This window comes from Periophthalmus magnuspinnatus, chromosome 22 (genome assembly GCF_009829125.3).
Source record: "Periophthalmus magnuspinnatus isolate fPerMag1 chromosome 22, fPerMag1.2.pri, whole genome shotgun sequence".
Taxonomy (NCBI): domain Eukaryota; kingdom Metazoa; phylum Chordata; class Actinopteri; order Gobiiformes; family Gobiidae; genus Periophthalmus; species Periophthalmus magnuspinnatus.
Genome location: NC_047147.1, coordinates 9,271,385 through 9,289,374, shown reverse-complemented (window position 1 = coordinate 9,289,374; position 17,990 = coordinate 9,271,385). Strand labels below are relative to the sequence as shown.

At 37.2% G+C, this 17,990-nt stretch overlaps 3 protein-coding genes across 3 annotated transcripts; 1 reads left to right on the top strand and 2 right to left on the bottom strand.

Annotated features, from left to right (window-relative positions):
* Positions 1-2,755: 2,755 nt before the first annotated feature.
* On the bottom strand, positions 2,756-5,767 carry slc39a9 (solute carrier family 39 member 9). The gene is made up of 7 exons (XM_033988543.2): positions 5,211-5,767; positions 4,793-4,901; positions 4,178-4,378; positions 4,002-4,070; positions 3,835-3,920; positions 3,627-3,761; positions 2,756-3,194 (listed from the first exon to the last, which is right to left on the bottom strand). Exons 1-7 carry the CDS (start codon positions 5,304-5,306, stop codon positions 2,961-2,963), a joined length of 930 nt encoding a protein of 309 aa, XP_033844434.1. The 5' UTR covers positions 5,307-5,767; the 3' UTR covers positions 2,756-2,960.
* Positions 5,768-6,103: 336 nt separating this feature from the next.
* rbm25a (RNA binding motif protein 25a) lies at positions 6,104-14,608 on the bottom strand. The gene is made up of 18 exons (XM_033988036.2): positions 14,440-14,608; positions 14,171-14,265; positions 13,797-13,846; positions 13,323-13,487; positions 12,973-13,030; positions 12,702-12,862; positions 12,368-12,553; positions 12,185-12,268; positions 10,411-10,751; positions 9,995-10,106; positions 9,775-9,864; positions 9,585-9,658; positions 9,341-9,491; positions 8,372-8,747; positions 7,134-7,432; positions 6,956-7,054; positions 6,824-6,871; positions 6,104-6,466 (listed from the first exon to the last, which is right to left on the bottom strand). The coding sequence occupies exons 2-18, from the start codon at positions 14,262-14,264 to the stop codon at positions 6,374-6,376; spliced, it is 2,481 nt and encodes an 826-aa protein (XP_033843927.1). The 5' UTR covers position 14,265; positions 14,440-14,608; the 3' UTR covers positions 6,104-6,373.
* A 1,051-nt stretch (positions 14,609-15,659) lies between these two features.
* LOC117390732 (nucleolin-like) lies at positions 15,660-17,656 on the top strand. Its single transcript, XM_055230954.1, has one exon. The coding sequence runs from the start codon at positions 15,875-15,877 to the stop codon at positions 17,201-17,203; it is 1,329 nt and encodes a 442-aa protein (XP_055086929.1). The 5' UTR covers positions 15,660-15,874; the 3' UTR covers positions 17,204-17,656.
* Positions 17,657-17,990: the final 334 nt, after the last annotated feature.

Genomic DNA, 17,990 nt, shown 5'->3' with positions numbered 1-17,990 from the left:
AGCAGGGATAAAGAGTGAGCGTATCAGATTAATTGACAGGACATGTGTCGGAGTAAATGGGAGAGGGATTACAGAGAAACGGACAGCTCAGCCTCTGCATAAGAGTTAAGCAGCAGACAGCAACTTCCTGCCAAAAGAGAGATGATGGATGAGTACACACATATATAGTACAGTGTAAAGTATTAGATAGGAGGACGCATTCAGATGAGAGAAAAACAAACAGCAGTTTTTGGGTAGTTTAGTTAAAAATGATTACATTGAATTTTGTATAGTTCTTACCTGGAGGAAGAAGTTTAAAAAGTGTTTTGATGAAGCAGTTTGGGAACTAAATGGGAAGAAATAACAGCAAATCAGATCAACAGGAGTAATGATTATTACACAGCTTACATGGAAAAAGAAATCTGATAATCCAAAACCCTTACATTTCATTGGTGGATTTCTAGAATAACAGTGGTATTTAGAGGTTAAAGTACATTTAGTTTGAAAATAACGCTTTCTATATTTTACACTTCATCTTTGCGATGTTAGTTTGCTTGTTTGTTGTATTTTCCATGTTAATATACTTACACAGGCATTAAATAACCTAACAACTCCAGAAATTAGATACAAATCTGATTTTCAATGTAAACATAGTGGGTTTACACAAATTTATTATAGAATTTGATGTTATAGGTCAAGTTATTTAGCTGGAGGGAAGAAGTAATCTATTGTTCATTGAAGCTACATAATACTGTCAATGCACACTATGGTTGCATAAGAGTTATAGGTTATAGTTGGGGCAAAAGTGAATGACCCTTTTCAAATTGTTGGCAACTTTTTCAATAACCATATACTGATATATAGTATAGGTATTTAATAATAATCAAGAGTAATTCCTATAAATTGATTATACATGAACTAGTAGAAGGTTTGCATATTGTATTGAATCATATAATGAAAAATAAGCTAAACAGTAAACTGTGTTGTAACCAGTGATGGGAAGAATACTTTGAAAATATCTTTAGTTACAGAATACTGAACTCTTGAATTAAAATGTATTTTGTAACGTATTCCGATACATGGTCCAATCAGAGTACTGTTTTCTAAATACTTTTACATCGAGTCACATTTAAATTATAGGGTAAAACTGCAACATATTAAAAACTGTTTTATCTTTGTTACACTGCTTGTTATGCGTTTCCTATCACAAATTGGAAAAGGAAAAATCACACATGCACACACCACAAGAGCAGTGTTTTGCATTTTTCTCATTTTTTTCTCTAGTTTGAACCTAAAGTTGTGTGATCAAGTACTATGTATTCCTTAGATTTTAGAAAAGTAACTGAATTCTGAACAATGTGCTTGTACAAACAACTAACCTAGACTATCCTTAGCCAAACATTTTCAACTGAACCATTACATTAGACCTTGTTGCACCAGTTAGAAAATGTTTAATTTAGCCATCATAAAACACAATGGTTTACGAGTCATATTAACAATCAAAGTCTGGAAATAAGGCAGAAGCTTTCAGGAATGACAATAAATAAACTGTATACAATGACAGAATGTGAACCGCTATCCAATAAGTGTCAGCCCAAGTGTGTGCCAAAACACTGAATTCAAGCTTAAACCACTATTTCTTTACTATTTCAGACTATTTTGTTTTAACTGGTTTGGCACATAAATTGAATTCTAATACAAATCAACAAGGCCAGTACAAAATTATAACAATTTTACTACAGGAAATAAATCGTTAATTAAATGCAGATATTTTTGGCTGTAGAAAACACTCCATTTTCATATGCATAAATGGTTATAGTAGTAGCACACAATGGGGCTGCCATTAAAATCCCTTTAACCCTTGTTTTTTTCAAGCTGTCCATCTAAAAACAGTATATTTGTAGTGAAGAGTGACAGATGGAGTTAAAACTAGTTGTAATGTACAGATAAAAAGAATCACTTGTAACATTTCCTGTGTGCAAAAATCAACTGGACAAGTTGCAAAAAAATATATATTAAAAAAAAAAAAAAAAAAATCAACCTAGAATGCAGTCCATCTCACATCAGAGTTCCATTTGGAAGAAAGAGGTTTTCTGTACAGTATAGACAAAGATTTACATACCCAATATAAGAGCAACATCAATAATATCCATGTTTCCTGATATAATGGTAAGTAGTTTGTCCATTGTTCATGACTAGAGTTCTGTTCACAAGTCTTAAGATCCTGATATGTCACCCAACCACAATAACAAATCAACCATTTCCCCATTATTGCTCAGGTTTGATTGAGAAGTACATCTTTAGACTTATAACACAGTTCTCCTGAGTCAATGGTCCCTATGGGGAGGTAATGCCCCTTTAAAAGGCAGGTAAGTCATTCACTCACTAGGCCTCCATTTCTATACAATCAAGTCATTTCTGTACATGTAGTATGGTATTTTTGTTTCTTAAGGAGCAAAGAACCCATCACCAAAATGAAAAGAAATCTCAAAAGTTGAAGCTGGTGGAATTGTCAAAAAATCTTCAATAGTTGTATGTGGCAATCCATTGGAGAGTAGCATTTTTCTACCTTTGAAAAAGTCTACAAGGTCTAATTTTGTTTCTACATTGTAAGCAGCTAATATGGCACTTCAATATTGTTACAGCTTCATGAACATACATTGAGAGTCTAGAAAAATCTAGCTGTATTTAAATCAAGGATGTTTTTTGACATTGAACAAAAAAAAAACATCAAGACACGGTCATGAACCTACATCTAGCTCAAGAAAGAGTCCAATTTTCACTTGTTAAAATACTTTCCATTGCATTTATAGACACATAATTTAGTCTTTATCAGCAGTAAAATCACTGTCCTTATTGTCACAGCAATTAAGTTTCCAAGACTCATTAAATGGAATTCCACAGGTCCATCCAGTAATAGAGCTTCATCTGATTGGCAAGTCTGTTTTGCTTATTCCATCTTTTGGTCTATAAATAGGTTCTTAATGCTGGTGGCCAATCGACAGCACCAGAGGAATGAGGCAGCCAAGAACCAGAGCTCCCACCTCCACTTTGCTCAGTCCTTTGCCTCCGTTGGCTCCATTTGGGGAGTGAGAGTGTCCCCCGCCCCCCACCTCAGGCAGGACATGGACCGTAGCTACATACAGAAAGGTGCCAGCGGAAAACAACATGGCGACTCCAGTGGCATTCACATCTGATAGGGCTTCTTTGCTGCTCTGTAGAGAGAATACGGACATAACATTTAATATGTCCTTCTCCAATTACAACATACATGTTGTTGAATTGCTATGGTATGGCAAATTATCACATTTTATATAGAGCTTTTCTCCGTTTAAGGCACTCGAAGCGCCTTACATCAAGGAACCACTCACTCATTTACACACACACATTCACACACTAGTGTACGCAGACATTTGGGGCAAGGTGGGTTAAGTGCCTTGCCCAAGGGCACAACAAAATGCACCACCAACCTGTGAGTCAGTGGATCTGATGTTTATGTTGGGAGTGGGATTACATACATTACATATAGACACAAACACAGATACACAGACACACACACCAAATGATTCACAAGAACATGTAGTATGCATAATGTTGACATTGTAAACAACAACACAATACACATTTGGGTCATTTGTTCTATTTACCTGGCTGAGGCCAACAAAGGTGAGCATGGCAAGTACAGGTGCAGCCAATGCAAAAACCAAGAGGTGTTTGCGAATGCGATTTCTCTCAAGACCGGCATGCATCAGAAATGACACAAGGCCAAAAGCTGCCGGTGCCTAAGAAATACACATTAGTTGTATTTAACCAATGATTATAACTAAGATTACTAAAATATGAATGGATTATTACCTTATGAAGCATTATTGCTACAAATACAATGAGTTGAACACTGGTTTGAGAAGTGGAGGCTGCAGCTCCCAAAGCCACTCCATCAGCTGCAAAATGAATATTGAAATTAATCTGTGAAATGATAGCAAAGGCAATTCATTTATTATTTACACATATCATGACCTTACCTGCAGCATGGACCACAAGCCCCAATGTTGTGGTAATTTTGGAGGAAGCAGCTCTACCGGCCTCTGGATCTAAAAATGTAATGAAAATTTACATCAAAATCACACCACAAGCTTAACCCTTCCAACTATTGCTGCCTCTTCTGTTTCCCGTTTAAACCATTTCCATAACTTCTTACCATCAGCGCTGTGCATGTGGGCACTGCCAATCTGGTCGACAAGCAGCATAAAGACAAAGCCGAGGACCAGGGAAACTCCAATGCAGGCATGGAGCTGTTCATGGCTGTGCTCGTGTGTCCCTCCAGCTGCAAGAGCTTCCACTGCCTCAGCCTTCGCCTCTGAGACCTCCACCACTCCGGACTGAGGATGACTGTGGTGCCCTGTGTGTGCAAAGAAGACTGAAATCAACTAAATGTAAAAGTGAAGAATCTAGAAATAAGGATGCAACTTCCTTCTAAATATTTGCCCTAGAGTTGCGTACATATATTTGTACAGTAGTGGCTAATGAACTTTGGCCCTTGTCAATAATCAATAATCCAATGTACTTTTAACTAGTCAAATTGTACGCAAAATGGAAGTCTGAACCTAAACTGATTTCCATTATGCATTATTCTCATTTATTTATTTAATTTTTGAACCATGTAACAGATGTATGCAAAAGTTTGTGTCAAATTTAACAGAACTTTAACAAATCTCCCCAGGCTTTTTGACTACTTGTTTGAAAACCAATACCCCAATATGTTTGATGTATACAACTTAATATATATGCACCTACATACATACAAAAATACTACCTTCTAGTATTTCTTCATAAAGTGCATGGACTCCTTCAGGAATAATAACAGCCAATGCAGTCCCACACAGCAGCCCTGCACCCAGCACTGTGACAAGCTTCAGCTTTTCCTGAAGAGATCAACGTTGAAAACATGCGTTATATCGTTACATGATTCATATATATATATATATATATATATATATATATATATATATATATATATATATATATATATATATATATATATATATATATATATATATATGAATATGATTGATAAACTCATAAAGCCTTGCAAATGCGTGATGCTTTTTATGAAGACAGAGAGTTAATAGAATCTCATTTGATTACAGATTGTGAATTGTATCGTGCTAGTGACAGCAGAACGATAAATGCTCCAGATTCTTTATCTACATATAAAGTGAAACTATAGTTACCTCTGAAAAGTTGACAGCTAAAGGTATTGTCCCGGCAACATAACATCCCACTAACATCGCAAGGGACAACAGGCTGATGGAGCTAAAGTCGTCCATCTCTTCTCTTCCTACTGTTTAGCTGCTGAAAAGACGAGCTAACCAAAACATCCAAATTAGGCTCTATCTAACAGAGCATAGACGCGGATCACGACGAATTTAAAACCATCCCCGTGGATACAATAATTGTTAATGATATGTATGAACTAACTTTAAGTATGTGTTTAGTTTACGTTGAATTTGATGACATCCACGTTAGCTAAACACCAACGCTGAGCTCGGTGTTATAGCTAAGCTAACCAGGTTTGCTAAATTTATCAACTCACAAGTTACCAATTAGAAAGATGTCGCGTTATCATCCTCTTAAAATTAACATATGATCTATAATGTTAGTCTAAGAGAGCTGTCAAAATTGCAAAAACTTCAAGAAATGTTTTAAAGCTAAACCGAGTTAGCCGAAAAGCAGTCTGTTTGATTGGGAGCAAACTGCTTCCGGGTCACGTGCTCTGTCGACCTGCCACGTATCTAACGGAGACGCAGGCACTTGTCTCAAAAAATATGACCAGTGAATAAAAATAATATTTCTATCAATGGCTTTATGTTTTAACCAAGTAAGGTAAATTTTAACAAAATATAAAATCTTTGGGTTTTTTTTTTAGATTAAAAGGTGTTTACAAAACAACTGATCACATCGTTTTATTTTCATAACTGTACATCTGACTTTATTCGTCTTTGTAATAAATGACAATTACATATAACTGATCAAAAATATCCTCCAATGAATTTAAGTGGTACAAGTACACTGAATAAAAATCCAATTATTTATTTCAACTTTTCAGTCATTGGCTGTTTGACACACATTTGTAAAAAGAATCATTTTTATTTGTCACATTGAAGCAGGGCCTCACAATGACATTAGTAAATACAGGCAAAATATGTCCAACTCAACGCCATCCGCAACATGAAAAATATAATTATCCGTCATGCTGTTGTGCAAATGTTTGGTTCAGTCTCTCTCTCCACTAAACAAATTGCAGCAGGTCCACAGAAGTGTGAGCTGAATGTTGAATCAGGACATTGCAGAAAGAAAGATTAAAAAACGAGACAATGAGTGCTGAGTGTAGTAGTTATTTTGCCAGTCCAATCTTCTTCGCTTCAGTTTCATAAATTAACAGCCTCCACATTTTTATGATGAACACCTCAGCTTCTTCGTCAAGAACCTGCAAATAGGGAAACAGTTAGATATGGTTAGCACATTTATTCATAATTTACATTAAGTGGCTGCATCTATGGAGTAAGACTAGTCCTGAATGGCATAAGAGAACAAATAATTAAGATCTATTCAAAACAGAATAATCATTTGTAAATACAGAAAACATTTATTATAAAAATATGACTTTCCTGAAGTCTGAACTATGCTCACACATGCTTTTACAGACAGAGATTTGGCTGAAGACCAATTGATTAAACAGACTGATAATTGATGAATAGACATGACTGAACCTTGAGCTTCATTCAAATTTGATTAATTGCCCTGCCCTAAAAAGAAGTTTGACATACTGCATGATACCACTTACCGTTGCCACGTCTTCAAGAATGCTCTCTGCAGAGCTGTGTGCCTTTAGCTAAATAGAAAAAACAAAAACATTAATTAACTGAAAAATTAAATGAAGTAAATAAAAAAAAATGTAAAATGTAATCGACCTTACCTTTGAACAGAGAAACTCAACAAGGGTGGGTTCCTCTTCTCCTATGTATTCAGCAATTTTCTTACTAATCCACGGTCGTATACAGCGATCCATTAACGTCTACAAAACAGAAGACGAATTCATAATTAAAAACAAAAAAACAAAAAAATCTTTTTCATTTAAACAAAAATGTAATTACCGAGTCCACCATGGCCCAGTCCAGCGCATAGGAGAACAGCTCAGCTCTCCCTGTGGGAATCTTCTCGATAAGTTTGACTATGTGCTTACGCTTCTCTTCTGTGTTGATGCTACTTTTGGAGGCCGAGTTTTCCGCCCCGTCTGGACGCTTGTTGTTGTCCTCTTCGTAGTCGAGGGGAACCAGTTTTCTTTTGCGCGGCTGCTCCTCCGTATCCTCATCGTCAAATTTATTAAAAACACTATCGACAGCTTCCAGCTTTTTGCGTTTTCCTGTCAGCTGACTAGGACTGTTTGTGGCACCTAAGATAATAAAGTAAGTTATTATTACATTTTAGTTTTTGCTTGATGAACAAATTCAACAAAAGATCATAAGCTATTGGTGTCTTTGTGCCAGGTGTTAGCCTGATTATTGTTGTGTAAGGGAGGGAGAGCTATCCATAGGATTCACAATGATGAAAAACCAAATGTCATTAGCAGAATTATGTACAGCCATCAAACATTTAGCTAAATTGGTCACATTCAGTGATCTCACACAGTAGAAAATGGAAATCAAACTTAACTCTAGACTACTGAAGATGCACTACATAATGTTTTTGTAACACCACCTTTTAGTCTCCATAGAGATATATTTTCTATGAAGTGATGGGAAGAATACTTCTAATCTGAATACTTTTACATCGAGTTGCATTTAAATTAAAGGATAAAAACACAAAATAGGCCTAAAAACAGCTTTATGCTTGTTTGACAGTTTATTGTGCATGTATTTATCTTTAATTGGAGAGGGCAACATTGCATCTGGACTCACCACAAGATCAGTGTTTCTTATTTTTCTCACTAGTTGCATGCAGTTTGAAGCCTAAATGATGTGATTAAGTACCACCATGTATTTCTTTGAATTTACAAAAAGAACTGTATTCTAAATACCACAAAATGAAAAAGTAACTGTAAAGGAATACAGTTAGTCAAAATTAGTATTCTGAATATGTACTCTCGGTACATGTGTTCAGTTACTTCCCAACACTGCTTGTATGGCACAGTATGACATTAAACTTATCTATCCTGCATTTAATCAATTACAAGTGTTTTTTTTATTACAAAACAAATACTTGGAAAGGTGGTGTTAACTGCTCATCAGATAATCTGTTTCTATACAATATTGTGGAACATTCCAGGCAAAGCAATAACATCTCCAAAAACACAAGCACTAAAGTTATATGGTGACTGGTTATTAGAACTTACCCAGTTTTAGGCTCAGTCCGATCTTCGGTCTGTTTTCATCGAGAGGCTGCAGTTCACCCGTCTTCTCCCCAGGAATAATGATACCGACTGGGGACTCATTTCCGGTGGAGTTTGGCGTCCCATCCGCAGAAGACACAGAGGGGGCGATGGTGATGGGGCGCAACAGCGGTTTGGGTTTGGTCTCCTGAGAGTCTTCTCTGCTGTGATTGTGATCTTGTGGTTTGTCTACCTCCTTCTCCTTTTCTGATTGGTCCTTGTGTTTCCGTGACGATGGTTCTGGAGAGTGTTTAGATGATTTCTTCTTTTTCTTCTCTTTGTGTGGTTTTTCCTCTGAGTCGAGTTTCAGTGGGGACTGTTTGTACTGCTCTTCCTCAATCTAAACAATCAAATATAAAGTTAGTTTCCAAATTGCCAGCTGGATCGATTATTCCTTCATTGAGATATTGATAAAAAGTTAAATGATCAAAGTTGTATGTTGTAGTGAATATGCAAGACGCAGTTTTGGTATGTATCATCTGAATAAATAAAATAGTAGTAGAAGTCCTGGTAGAAGTAGCAGTAGAAGTAGCAGTAGAAGAAGTAGTAGTGGCAGTAGTAATGGCAACAGTGGAACCAGTGCGATTAAAACAGTATTTGTATTATTGTTTGTGGTGCATTTTGTATATATCGGCAATCAAATAATCGCCATTATCTTAGTAAGTAATAGTAAGTTGTAGTAGTAAGTCACAATTAGAAAATGACCAAGACATTATATGAGTAATATAATGCCGTCTAGAACAAAATATCCCGTCCCTGAAGTCTTACTATGTATAGGACCTTTTTTTTTTATATATATATCTGCAAATTTTCTGGGAAAAACTATATATGTCAACAAGGGAAACACCTCTTAGCATAGTACACAAGAAACATTTATGTACAAAAAACCCACATCCAAAATAATAATACAGTGTTTAAGATTACTAGACTTACCCTCCTCAGTTCTGCCTCAGGGTCTGGGTGTCCTTCGGCCAAAAGCCTCTGTCTGATCTCCTCCACCTCCTCTTTCTCCTTCTTTCTGTCTCGCTCATCCATCTCTACCTCCTTCTCCCGGTCTCGAAGTCTCTTCTGGAGAGCGCTGCCCCTGTGAGTGGAAAAAAACAAACAAACAAGTGAAACGTTTAAAATACAGGAAATGTAATATCGTTGAAAGGTTTGCAGAAGTGAAAATATCCACCTGAAGTACTTTGGGTCATCTCTGCCATCCTCATAATCTTCTAGGAATTCTTTTAGTCTCTTTGCCTCTTTCACCTGAAAATATTAAAATACGTTGTATTAAATTTTACTAAATAAACAAACTACTACAACTTCTTCTTATAGATCTTAATCTTTTTCAAATGTAATCATATTAAAGATTTAATCTTTACCCTTTCACGGCGTCTCTCTTTCTCACGCTCCATTTCTTTTTCATAATCGCGTTCCTTCTTTTTCTCACGAATTTCCCAGTTTTTAAGACGCTATGAGAAAAAATAACATTAATAAAGCATATCAATGAATTTTTTTTTTTTTTTTTCTGTGACAATACACTAATACAAGTTTTCTTATCTTATTTTATGGACACTAAAACACACACAAATATGTACACACCTCCTGGTAGGCAGCCTCCTTGTCTCGAAGTCGCCGCTCAAGTCTTCTTCTTTCATAGACATCTTCAATATCCTCATTAGGGTCTATTTTTTCATCTTTTCTTGTTCTTTCCCTAAATAGTGAAAAAAATAAAATAATCAATTTATATAAATTTTAAAACAATAAAGAGGTCCAAAAATCATAAATGCCTAAACCAATAAATACTGGGTTGGTTGTATGTAGTTGCTGTGCTCAGGGAAAAGTACTCCAGCCTAGTCTTCGTAATGAATGTATTATAACAACATAATATGCCTGTACTGTTTGATTGAGTTTTTGGTGGAATAGAGTGAAGTAACATGTTGATACTTAAGGCAGTGTGAAATGCCATCTAATTGATATAATACTATCCCGACAAAATATTACTTTACATGACTGACCTGGACTTGCGGTCTTCACTGACTTCTCGACTCCTGTCTCTCTCTCGGTCTCTCTCTTTCTCGCGTTCCCTCTCTCTCGTTCTCTCTCTGGTGCGGTCTCGTTCTCTGGTTTCTCGTTCGCGCTCCCGCTCTCTGTCCCTCTCTCTGTCCCGTTCTCTCTCCCGGTCCCGATCCCGGTCCCGGTCCCGTTCCCGGTCTCTGTCTCTGTCTCGATCTCTCTCTCTGTCTCGGTCTCTGTCTCGACGCTCACTGTCGTGTTCACGCTTCTTGTCTCTCTCTTTTCTTTCCTTTTCAAGATCCTGACGTTCTTTTTCTCTTTTTCCTTTCTCCTCCTCCAGTTTCTGCAAGGATAAGTTGAGAATACACATACATAAGTGCACCACACATACGACACCATATAATAATATAATACACATAAAAAGGAAATCTTTGAAATTAACTTTCTCATGGAGAATGACTTATGGACATGTATAAGTAAACATTAAAGATAAAAAAAAACAAAAAAAAACGCAACAGTTGTATGGATGCAAACGAGTACATCCCAAAATTTGATACTTTAAAGTTGATTACACACATTTATTTTTATACTGAATATTGATATTGAAAATTAAATCACAAAAAGAAAAAAAATCTTCCAAATGTACTTTATGTACAATACAATTTTACTGAATAACAAGTAATTTTATAAATAAAACAATTGCATGTAACTTTCTATACTTAAATCAATTAATTGAATGTTACTTTATAAAATGTATCGACCCATCAGTGACCTGCACCATTTCCTTTTCCCACTCTACTCTATTGAGTGCTTTAAGCTTATAACATGCACATATATTGAATTAATGTTATATATGTATGTAACAGGTCAACCTGCCCTCTGTGCTCTGCAACGGTCACAGATTATGGCCCTGATGTAACAAAGAGCTGTACCAATAAAAGTCAGGCTCCAGGCAAAGTCACATGGTACTGTTCACATTTTTAAATCAATCTAGGTTCACACTAAAGCATAAAACAAGTATAACCACAAACGTAACGCTGTCCTCTATAATAGATACATATAAATGCACTACTTGGTTGTAGAATATGCTAGTAAGAAAGCCATGACAGTGATATGAGAGGAAATAAATTGCATTTGGAATTCTTGGTATATTTTGTGCAAATACAACGACGTAATAGGTGGAAAGTAAGCCAAGAGTCATGAACTACATGAAACAAAACATTTCGCCAATAGTAAATTGGGAACACACGCGTCCTACAGCCATATAATGTAAACAAAACTGCACCCTAACTACTGGGTTACTACACAAAGTACATTATCACCCTTATGTAGCATTGGCTAGCACAGAATTTGGCATCAGTTCTGTTAGCCAAATAGATTAAAACAAGCCCAGATTTGATATGGCCGTCCAAGTGAATTATGTAAGATGTTCTCGATGCTGTGCCTGGTATTTGCCAGAAAAGGAAGTACTTTGTCAATCAATGAGACTTGAATAATAATAACACATTACTTAAATTAAATATACACATATCTGTGCTTATCAATAAACCAGCTTAATTGTGTTGGACCCCAAATTGTACCATTTGCAGATCAAATTAGTTTTAACACTGTGTCAGAAGATATATATTTTCTTGAATAAATGTTTGATTTGCCTGACTTGGAATAAGAATTACGTCTAAACTTTATTTCTGCATTGCTAGAAACAACCCTTTATTAGCAGACTGGAGTCTGCTGGTTTATGGCAAAATCGTAATAAAATGTATAAACATGACATACCTTGTGTGTATCTCTGAATTTACTGATCTCTCGAGAAATCAAGTCTCTTTTGTCATCTTCTATCTCAATGCCACTGATATCCACCTGAGCAAGCAACACATCCACATTTAGTACACAGTAATTTTAGCACCACATTTTCACAAATACTGACATTTCTTTTATCCAAATGCCACCAAACGTTACCTCGTCTTTCTTCTCTCTCAGTTTCTTAATGCGAGATTGACTCTCATCGTCCTGTGAGGTAGCACTGTGGTCAGTTGCATATTCCCGTAGCAGAGCACTAATTGCCACTTTCACTTCCTGGTCGCGGCGCAACGTGTCATCATCCAAAACCTCTTCTTCCACATCTTTAGATTCACTGGCTGCCTCCTGCAAGTTTAAAGGACATTTTAGATAATACAATATACTGCTGGCTTTGGTTCTAAACACACAAACTTCTCAGACCTAATGTTATGCATGTTGTATAGTAAGTTTTTGGGTTGTTTTTTTTAAATAACTTTTTAACTTGCATACATACCCCATTCACACCCTTCTTCTTGGCTTTCCACTCATCCAGCTGGGCCTTTGTCTTGGCGTCCACTTTCACCAAAAGCTTTTTGTCTCCAAGAAGTAACTCATGCAGAAGTCTGAGCGCACGGAGGGTAGATTCTGGTTCTTTGTACTCACAGAACCCAAAACCTGTGGTATAACACACAAATAGTTTTGGGATAAAACAAATATGTTTGAATAAATGTTAAAGCAATAACCTATGCTTTTAAAGAAAGTGTTGTAAAACCAAAATAACTTACCTTGTAGTTTCCCAGAAGCTCCTTGCACACGTTTCCAGTTTAAAACAACGCCGCATTTCTGCATTAATAGATCAAGATATTTATAAGATATTTGATAGTCTTATCTCAACATGTTACAGGTAGCCTAAACTATTAAAACTATTAACACCTCAAACCAACTATTACTATCAGGCATGACACATCCTCGGTAACTGCCCAGTTGATGAAAGGACACCATATACATTGATAAGCAACTATTAGTTAATTTCATTCATCAACTCTGGGAAGTTATATTCTTTGCCAACACGCAGATGATACATAATCGTCTGAACAAAGCAATAATCTTTGAATTATTGATAAAATAAACTCACCGCTAGCAGCTGTCTAACCAAAAGGTCTGAAACTTTGTCTGAGATGTTTCCCACAAACACAGTGGTGGTAGGAGCATCGTCAGCATCATTAGACTTGGCTGCATCAGAGCCAGGCTTTGTTAGAACTGGCTTCTGGACAATAGTAACTGGAGTCGTAATCAAAACCTGTAACAACGCATAAAAACAACAACTCAGAACTAGCAATCACCTGAATAAAAAATGTATCCTTGTTTGATATACGATTTAGAAACAACAATATAATAGATCCCATAAACTAAAACTAAATTAAAGGTTATATTAAAATAATGATTATAAAAATCTAAAATTATAGAGCTCACGTTTGAATATAAAAATAAAAGTACATCACAACAATTCTAAAACCATAATTTTAATTCCATAATGAAGAGCTTCCACAGATATTGCTATACCACAATAACATGCATGTGTCTGTCATTCAGTAAGTTTTTAACTCACTGGTGGTGCAGAGGCCACTATGCCCATGTGAACAGGGATCATGGGGGTACCTGGAAAAAAAAAAAAAAAAAAAGCATATAAGGAAACATGCCTGGATCAAAATAAGTATAATGATTTCAGTGATAACAAGGCCATTTATTTCTCCAGCAAATATGCATTACTGAGTGACTGACATAATGTATTTCCTGGTCATAATACATCATAGTAGTATAAAGGAAATAATACTTAAGACGGTGTATTACAATTTAAATAAGTAAGGAAATGAGTAATGTGCGTTTGAACAGTGACAGAAAAGAACCGGTAACTTAACTATCTACGCTTAACATCGACTTTTATTTGCCCTGCAGTGAACTATTGTAAGTGTACGTAGTTACCTGGAGGGATTGGAGGAGCATATGCCCCAAACTGGGTAGGAGGAACTCCCGGTGGTAAAGGCTGGATGCTTATCTGCTGAGGCGGATACGACATCCTGAAATATAACAACTATTTAGATCAGATATACTGGGTTTATCACAGTTGATGGTAGCGGCATTTTCATTTCTGCAGGAGTCTCCCGTGTTAGCATTAAGTGGCTAAATAAATTAGCTCACGTTAGCATGCTATCCGGCTTTGTTAGCGCAGTCACAATGTTTCTTTTACTCACTTGCTTTTTAGACTGAATCCAAGACAGTATTATAATGTAGCTTCGATCGGTTCTTGTTAATTAAAGACACTTTAAAACCATTGTTAAAACATTAAACTTCTCCACAAAGGTGCCATTAGCTTCGAAATGAATTGTGGGAAATGACACTATGTTTACACGCGGCTGGCGCCCACAGTTTGATCTTTCAGGCAAAATGACTGTATGATGAAGAAATACATTTTTTCGGTAAGAAAGACATTTCACGGGCTGTTGTGGCTCTTTTAACATGACTTAAATATTGCCTTTAGTTCCAGGAGTACCAAATGCAACTTCAATAGTAAAAACATTTATCAAAACTAATATTTAAACTAAAGCTGCACTTAATCTGCACTTGTCTACTGTTTAATGTGACAAATAAAGTGTTTATTTTGATTTTAGTGCAGATTCGGGAGAGTTATAAGATTGATCTTCCTGATCCTGGTGTTCAGGCCAATAATATTAAGGCGCATAACAGTTGTATTTATTATTATTTTGTTTTTGACTCACCCAAACTTTTTTCACAGAGGGCCATATCTTGAAAAATATTCGACATGGAGGGCCACAGTGGTCAATACAGTGGATAATTCAGATAGTGCATTTAACATAGTTTTGACTTCATACTTTAAATAAGGCTTGAAATATAAACATTTGGTCTGTTTGACAATGCAAAGTTGTGTTATTTAGGTGATATTGGTAGGATTACTCAAAGTTTCCGTAAAAAGTACTGATTATGATCAATTGGGCCAGTTCACCTGAAGGTTTGAGGGCCAGTAAAAATTGTCCTGAGGGCCCCGTTTGGCCCCTGGACTATAGTTTGGACACCCCTGCTTTAAATTGATATCAACACAATGAAATGGGATGAGCAATAAATAAAACTTGAATGAGTTTGAGCATGAATGAGCATGAGCAACAAATAAATTAATGACTAAAATTTGAAATACCGATACCATTTATAGATATTCATCATCATTCATCAGAAATAGCCTTTGTAAAATCAGAAGTGGTTAGTTGAACTTCCAAGCGCCAAACGTTCTGTGTTCAGATGTTTGGCCATGTCTGTCCCGTTTGAAATTATTTGTGAAACTTCGTCTGTAGAAATGTGCCTTAAGATATGTACTCTGGGAAAAACACATTTACTAGTTGCTTGTCCGTTTTTCAACACCAGAGGGCGCCAGATATGTGCACATGAACCTTCCTTTCTCTATCGCATTTCATGACACCGGAAGAAAATTTGAACGACGAGTACGCGCAAAGGTAGCAAAATTTAGCAGAGAAGCCGCGGCCCGTATTCGTAAATCTATTTTTTCTGTCCATTATCTGTGTGGAGCAAGCTCAGCCTCGTGCGTGTTTGTGTGCCTACTTTATTCGTCCACTTTCGTCCAGTAACGCGTGTTTCTTTGTAGCACACTGCGGCATCATGGTGAGGCTAGCCAAAGGAGCTAATAAGCAGGCTACACAGAAGGCTAACCCTCCAGCAGAAGAACTGGAGGATGAATCGAGAGAAGACGAGAACAATGAGGAGGAGATAAACGAAGGGGCGGCAGATGATCTGGACCCAGAGGATCCATCCCCCGAAGAGGCCGCTGAAGAAGAGAGCTCTCCGAAATACGACGAGGATGGAGAAGGAGATGGAGAAGACAACAACCACTCCGCTAAGAGAAAGGCTGAGTCCGACGAGGACTCTCCAGATGCTAAGAAAGCGAAGGGTGTTGCGCCAGAGCGCTGTCTCTTTGTGGGAAACTTGAACACGAGTAAAGAAGCAGATGAAATAAAAGAATCTCTAAAGCAGTTCTTTGGAGAAAACGACCTTGAGGTTGTTGACGTCCGATTAAGGGACTCTAAAAAGTGTGGTTATGTGGACTTTGCGTCAGAGGAGGACCTGGAGAAGGCACTAGAGCTCAATGGTCAGATGCTGTTGGATCAGGAGCTGAAGCTGGACAAAGCCTCTAGTAAAGACTGTACACTGGAGGACAAGAAGGAGAGAAATGCGCGCACACTGTTTGCTAAAAACCTGCCCTTCTCCGCCTCACCTGAGGAGCTGAAGGAGGCCTTCAAAGATGCAGTGGATCTGAGGTTACCACCAGGAGACAGGAACAAGGGCATTGCATACATAGTGTTTGAGTCTGAAGCCGTGGCAGAGAAAGTGATGGAGGAACTGAATGGAACTGAAATCCTGGGAAGAACAGTCAGACTGGACTATGTCGGGGAGAAGAGCAAGAACAGGAGAGGGGAGGGAGGCAGATTTGGGGGACAATTCAAAACTTTATTTGTCAGAGGTCTTTCTGAAGACACGACCGACGAGACTCTCAAAGAAGCATTTAAAGGCTCTGTCTCAGCCAGGATAGTATCAGACCGGGACACTGGGGTTTCAAAGGGGTATGGCTTTGTGGAATTTGAAACAGAGGAAGCCTGTAATGCAGCTAAAGAGTCCATGGAGGGTGCAGAGATAGATGGTAACACAGTGGCTCTAGACTTCGCTAAGCCCAAATTCAACAAGTCCCGTGGAGGTCCCGGTGGAGGAAGAGGAGGGTATGGAGGTTTTGGAGGTCGGGGTGGTGGAGGTGGTTGGGGCAGAGGAGGCTATGGAGGGGGCTATGGTGGAGGTTATGGTGGAGGTGGGTGGGGGAGTAGGGGAGGCAGAGGAGGTTGGGGGGGGCGTGGCGGTGGTTCTGGGGGGCGTGGTGGCTGGAGAGGACGAGGAGGGGGATATGGAGGTGGAAGAGGTGGAGGTGGATTTTATTACTAACCCCCCTTTTTCATATGTTGTTTTTTATAATTTTGATTATTTTTCAGAGAGTTGGGGCATTCCACAAAGCATCAATGTTTGTTTATTTTTAATAGGCTTTTTAGGCCTAAATTTTGTACCTTTATATCCATCATGTAAATCTTGTGTTCAATGTGAGCGTAATCAGAAAAAGGTTTTATGAGAAATTTTTATTTTTTTTGTTGAAATTTGCAAAACATCGATTTATTTTACCCTCCCTCTTTCAAATATCTTCAAGTCATGGCTTCTTGTTTCTTAGGTTAGGTGCCAATTACTATCATATGAAATGTTTTTGACAGAAAGCTGTGAGCAAAAATAATGTGGTCATGTTCTGTGCCATCTTGTCTGATGGCTGTTGGTGTGAGTCAGAAGAATCCTCAGTATTTGTAGTGCACTTAATTTTTTTCAATAAAAATGACTTGATGGTTCAAAAAACGCTTTTTGTTTTCACTTTGTAACATACACTAGCAGTCAAAAGTTTGGACACGCCACCTAATTCAATGTGTTTTTTTTTATTTATTTTTACATTTTAAATACATACAGAAGACATCAAATATATGAAGCAAGATATATGGAATATATACGTTTTAAACAAAGCAAAGGGTGGTTACTTTGAGGATTTAAATACATATAGTTATTTACCTTTTCTCTTTCCTACATAATTCCATATATCTTACATTATATATTTGATGAAAGTAGTAAAAATAAAGAAAAATAAATAAATACCTTGAATGAGAGGGTGTGTCCAAAGTTTTGACTGGTAGTGTAT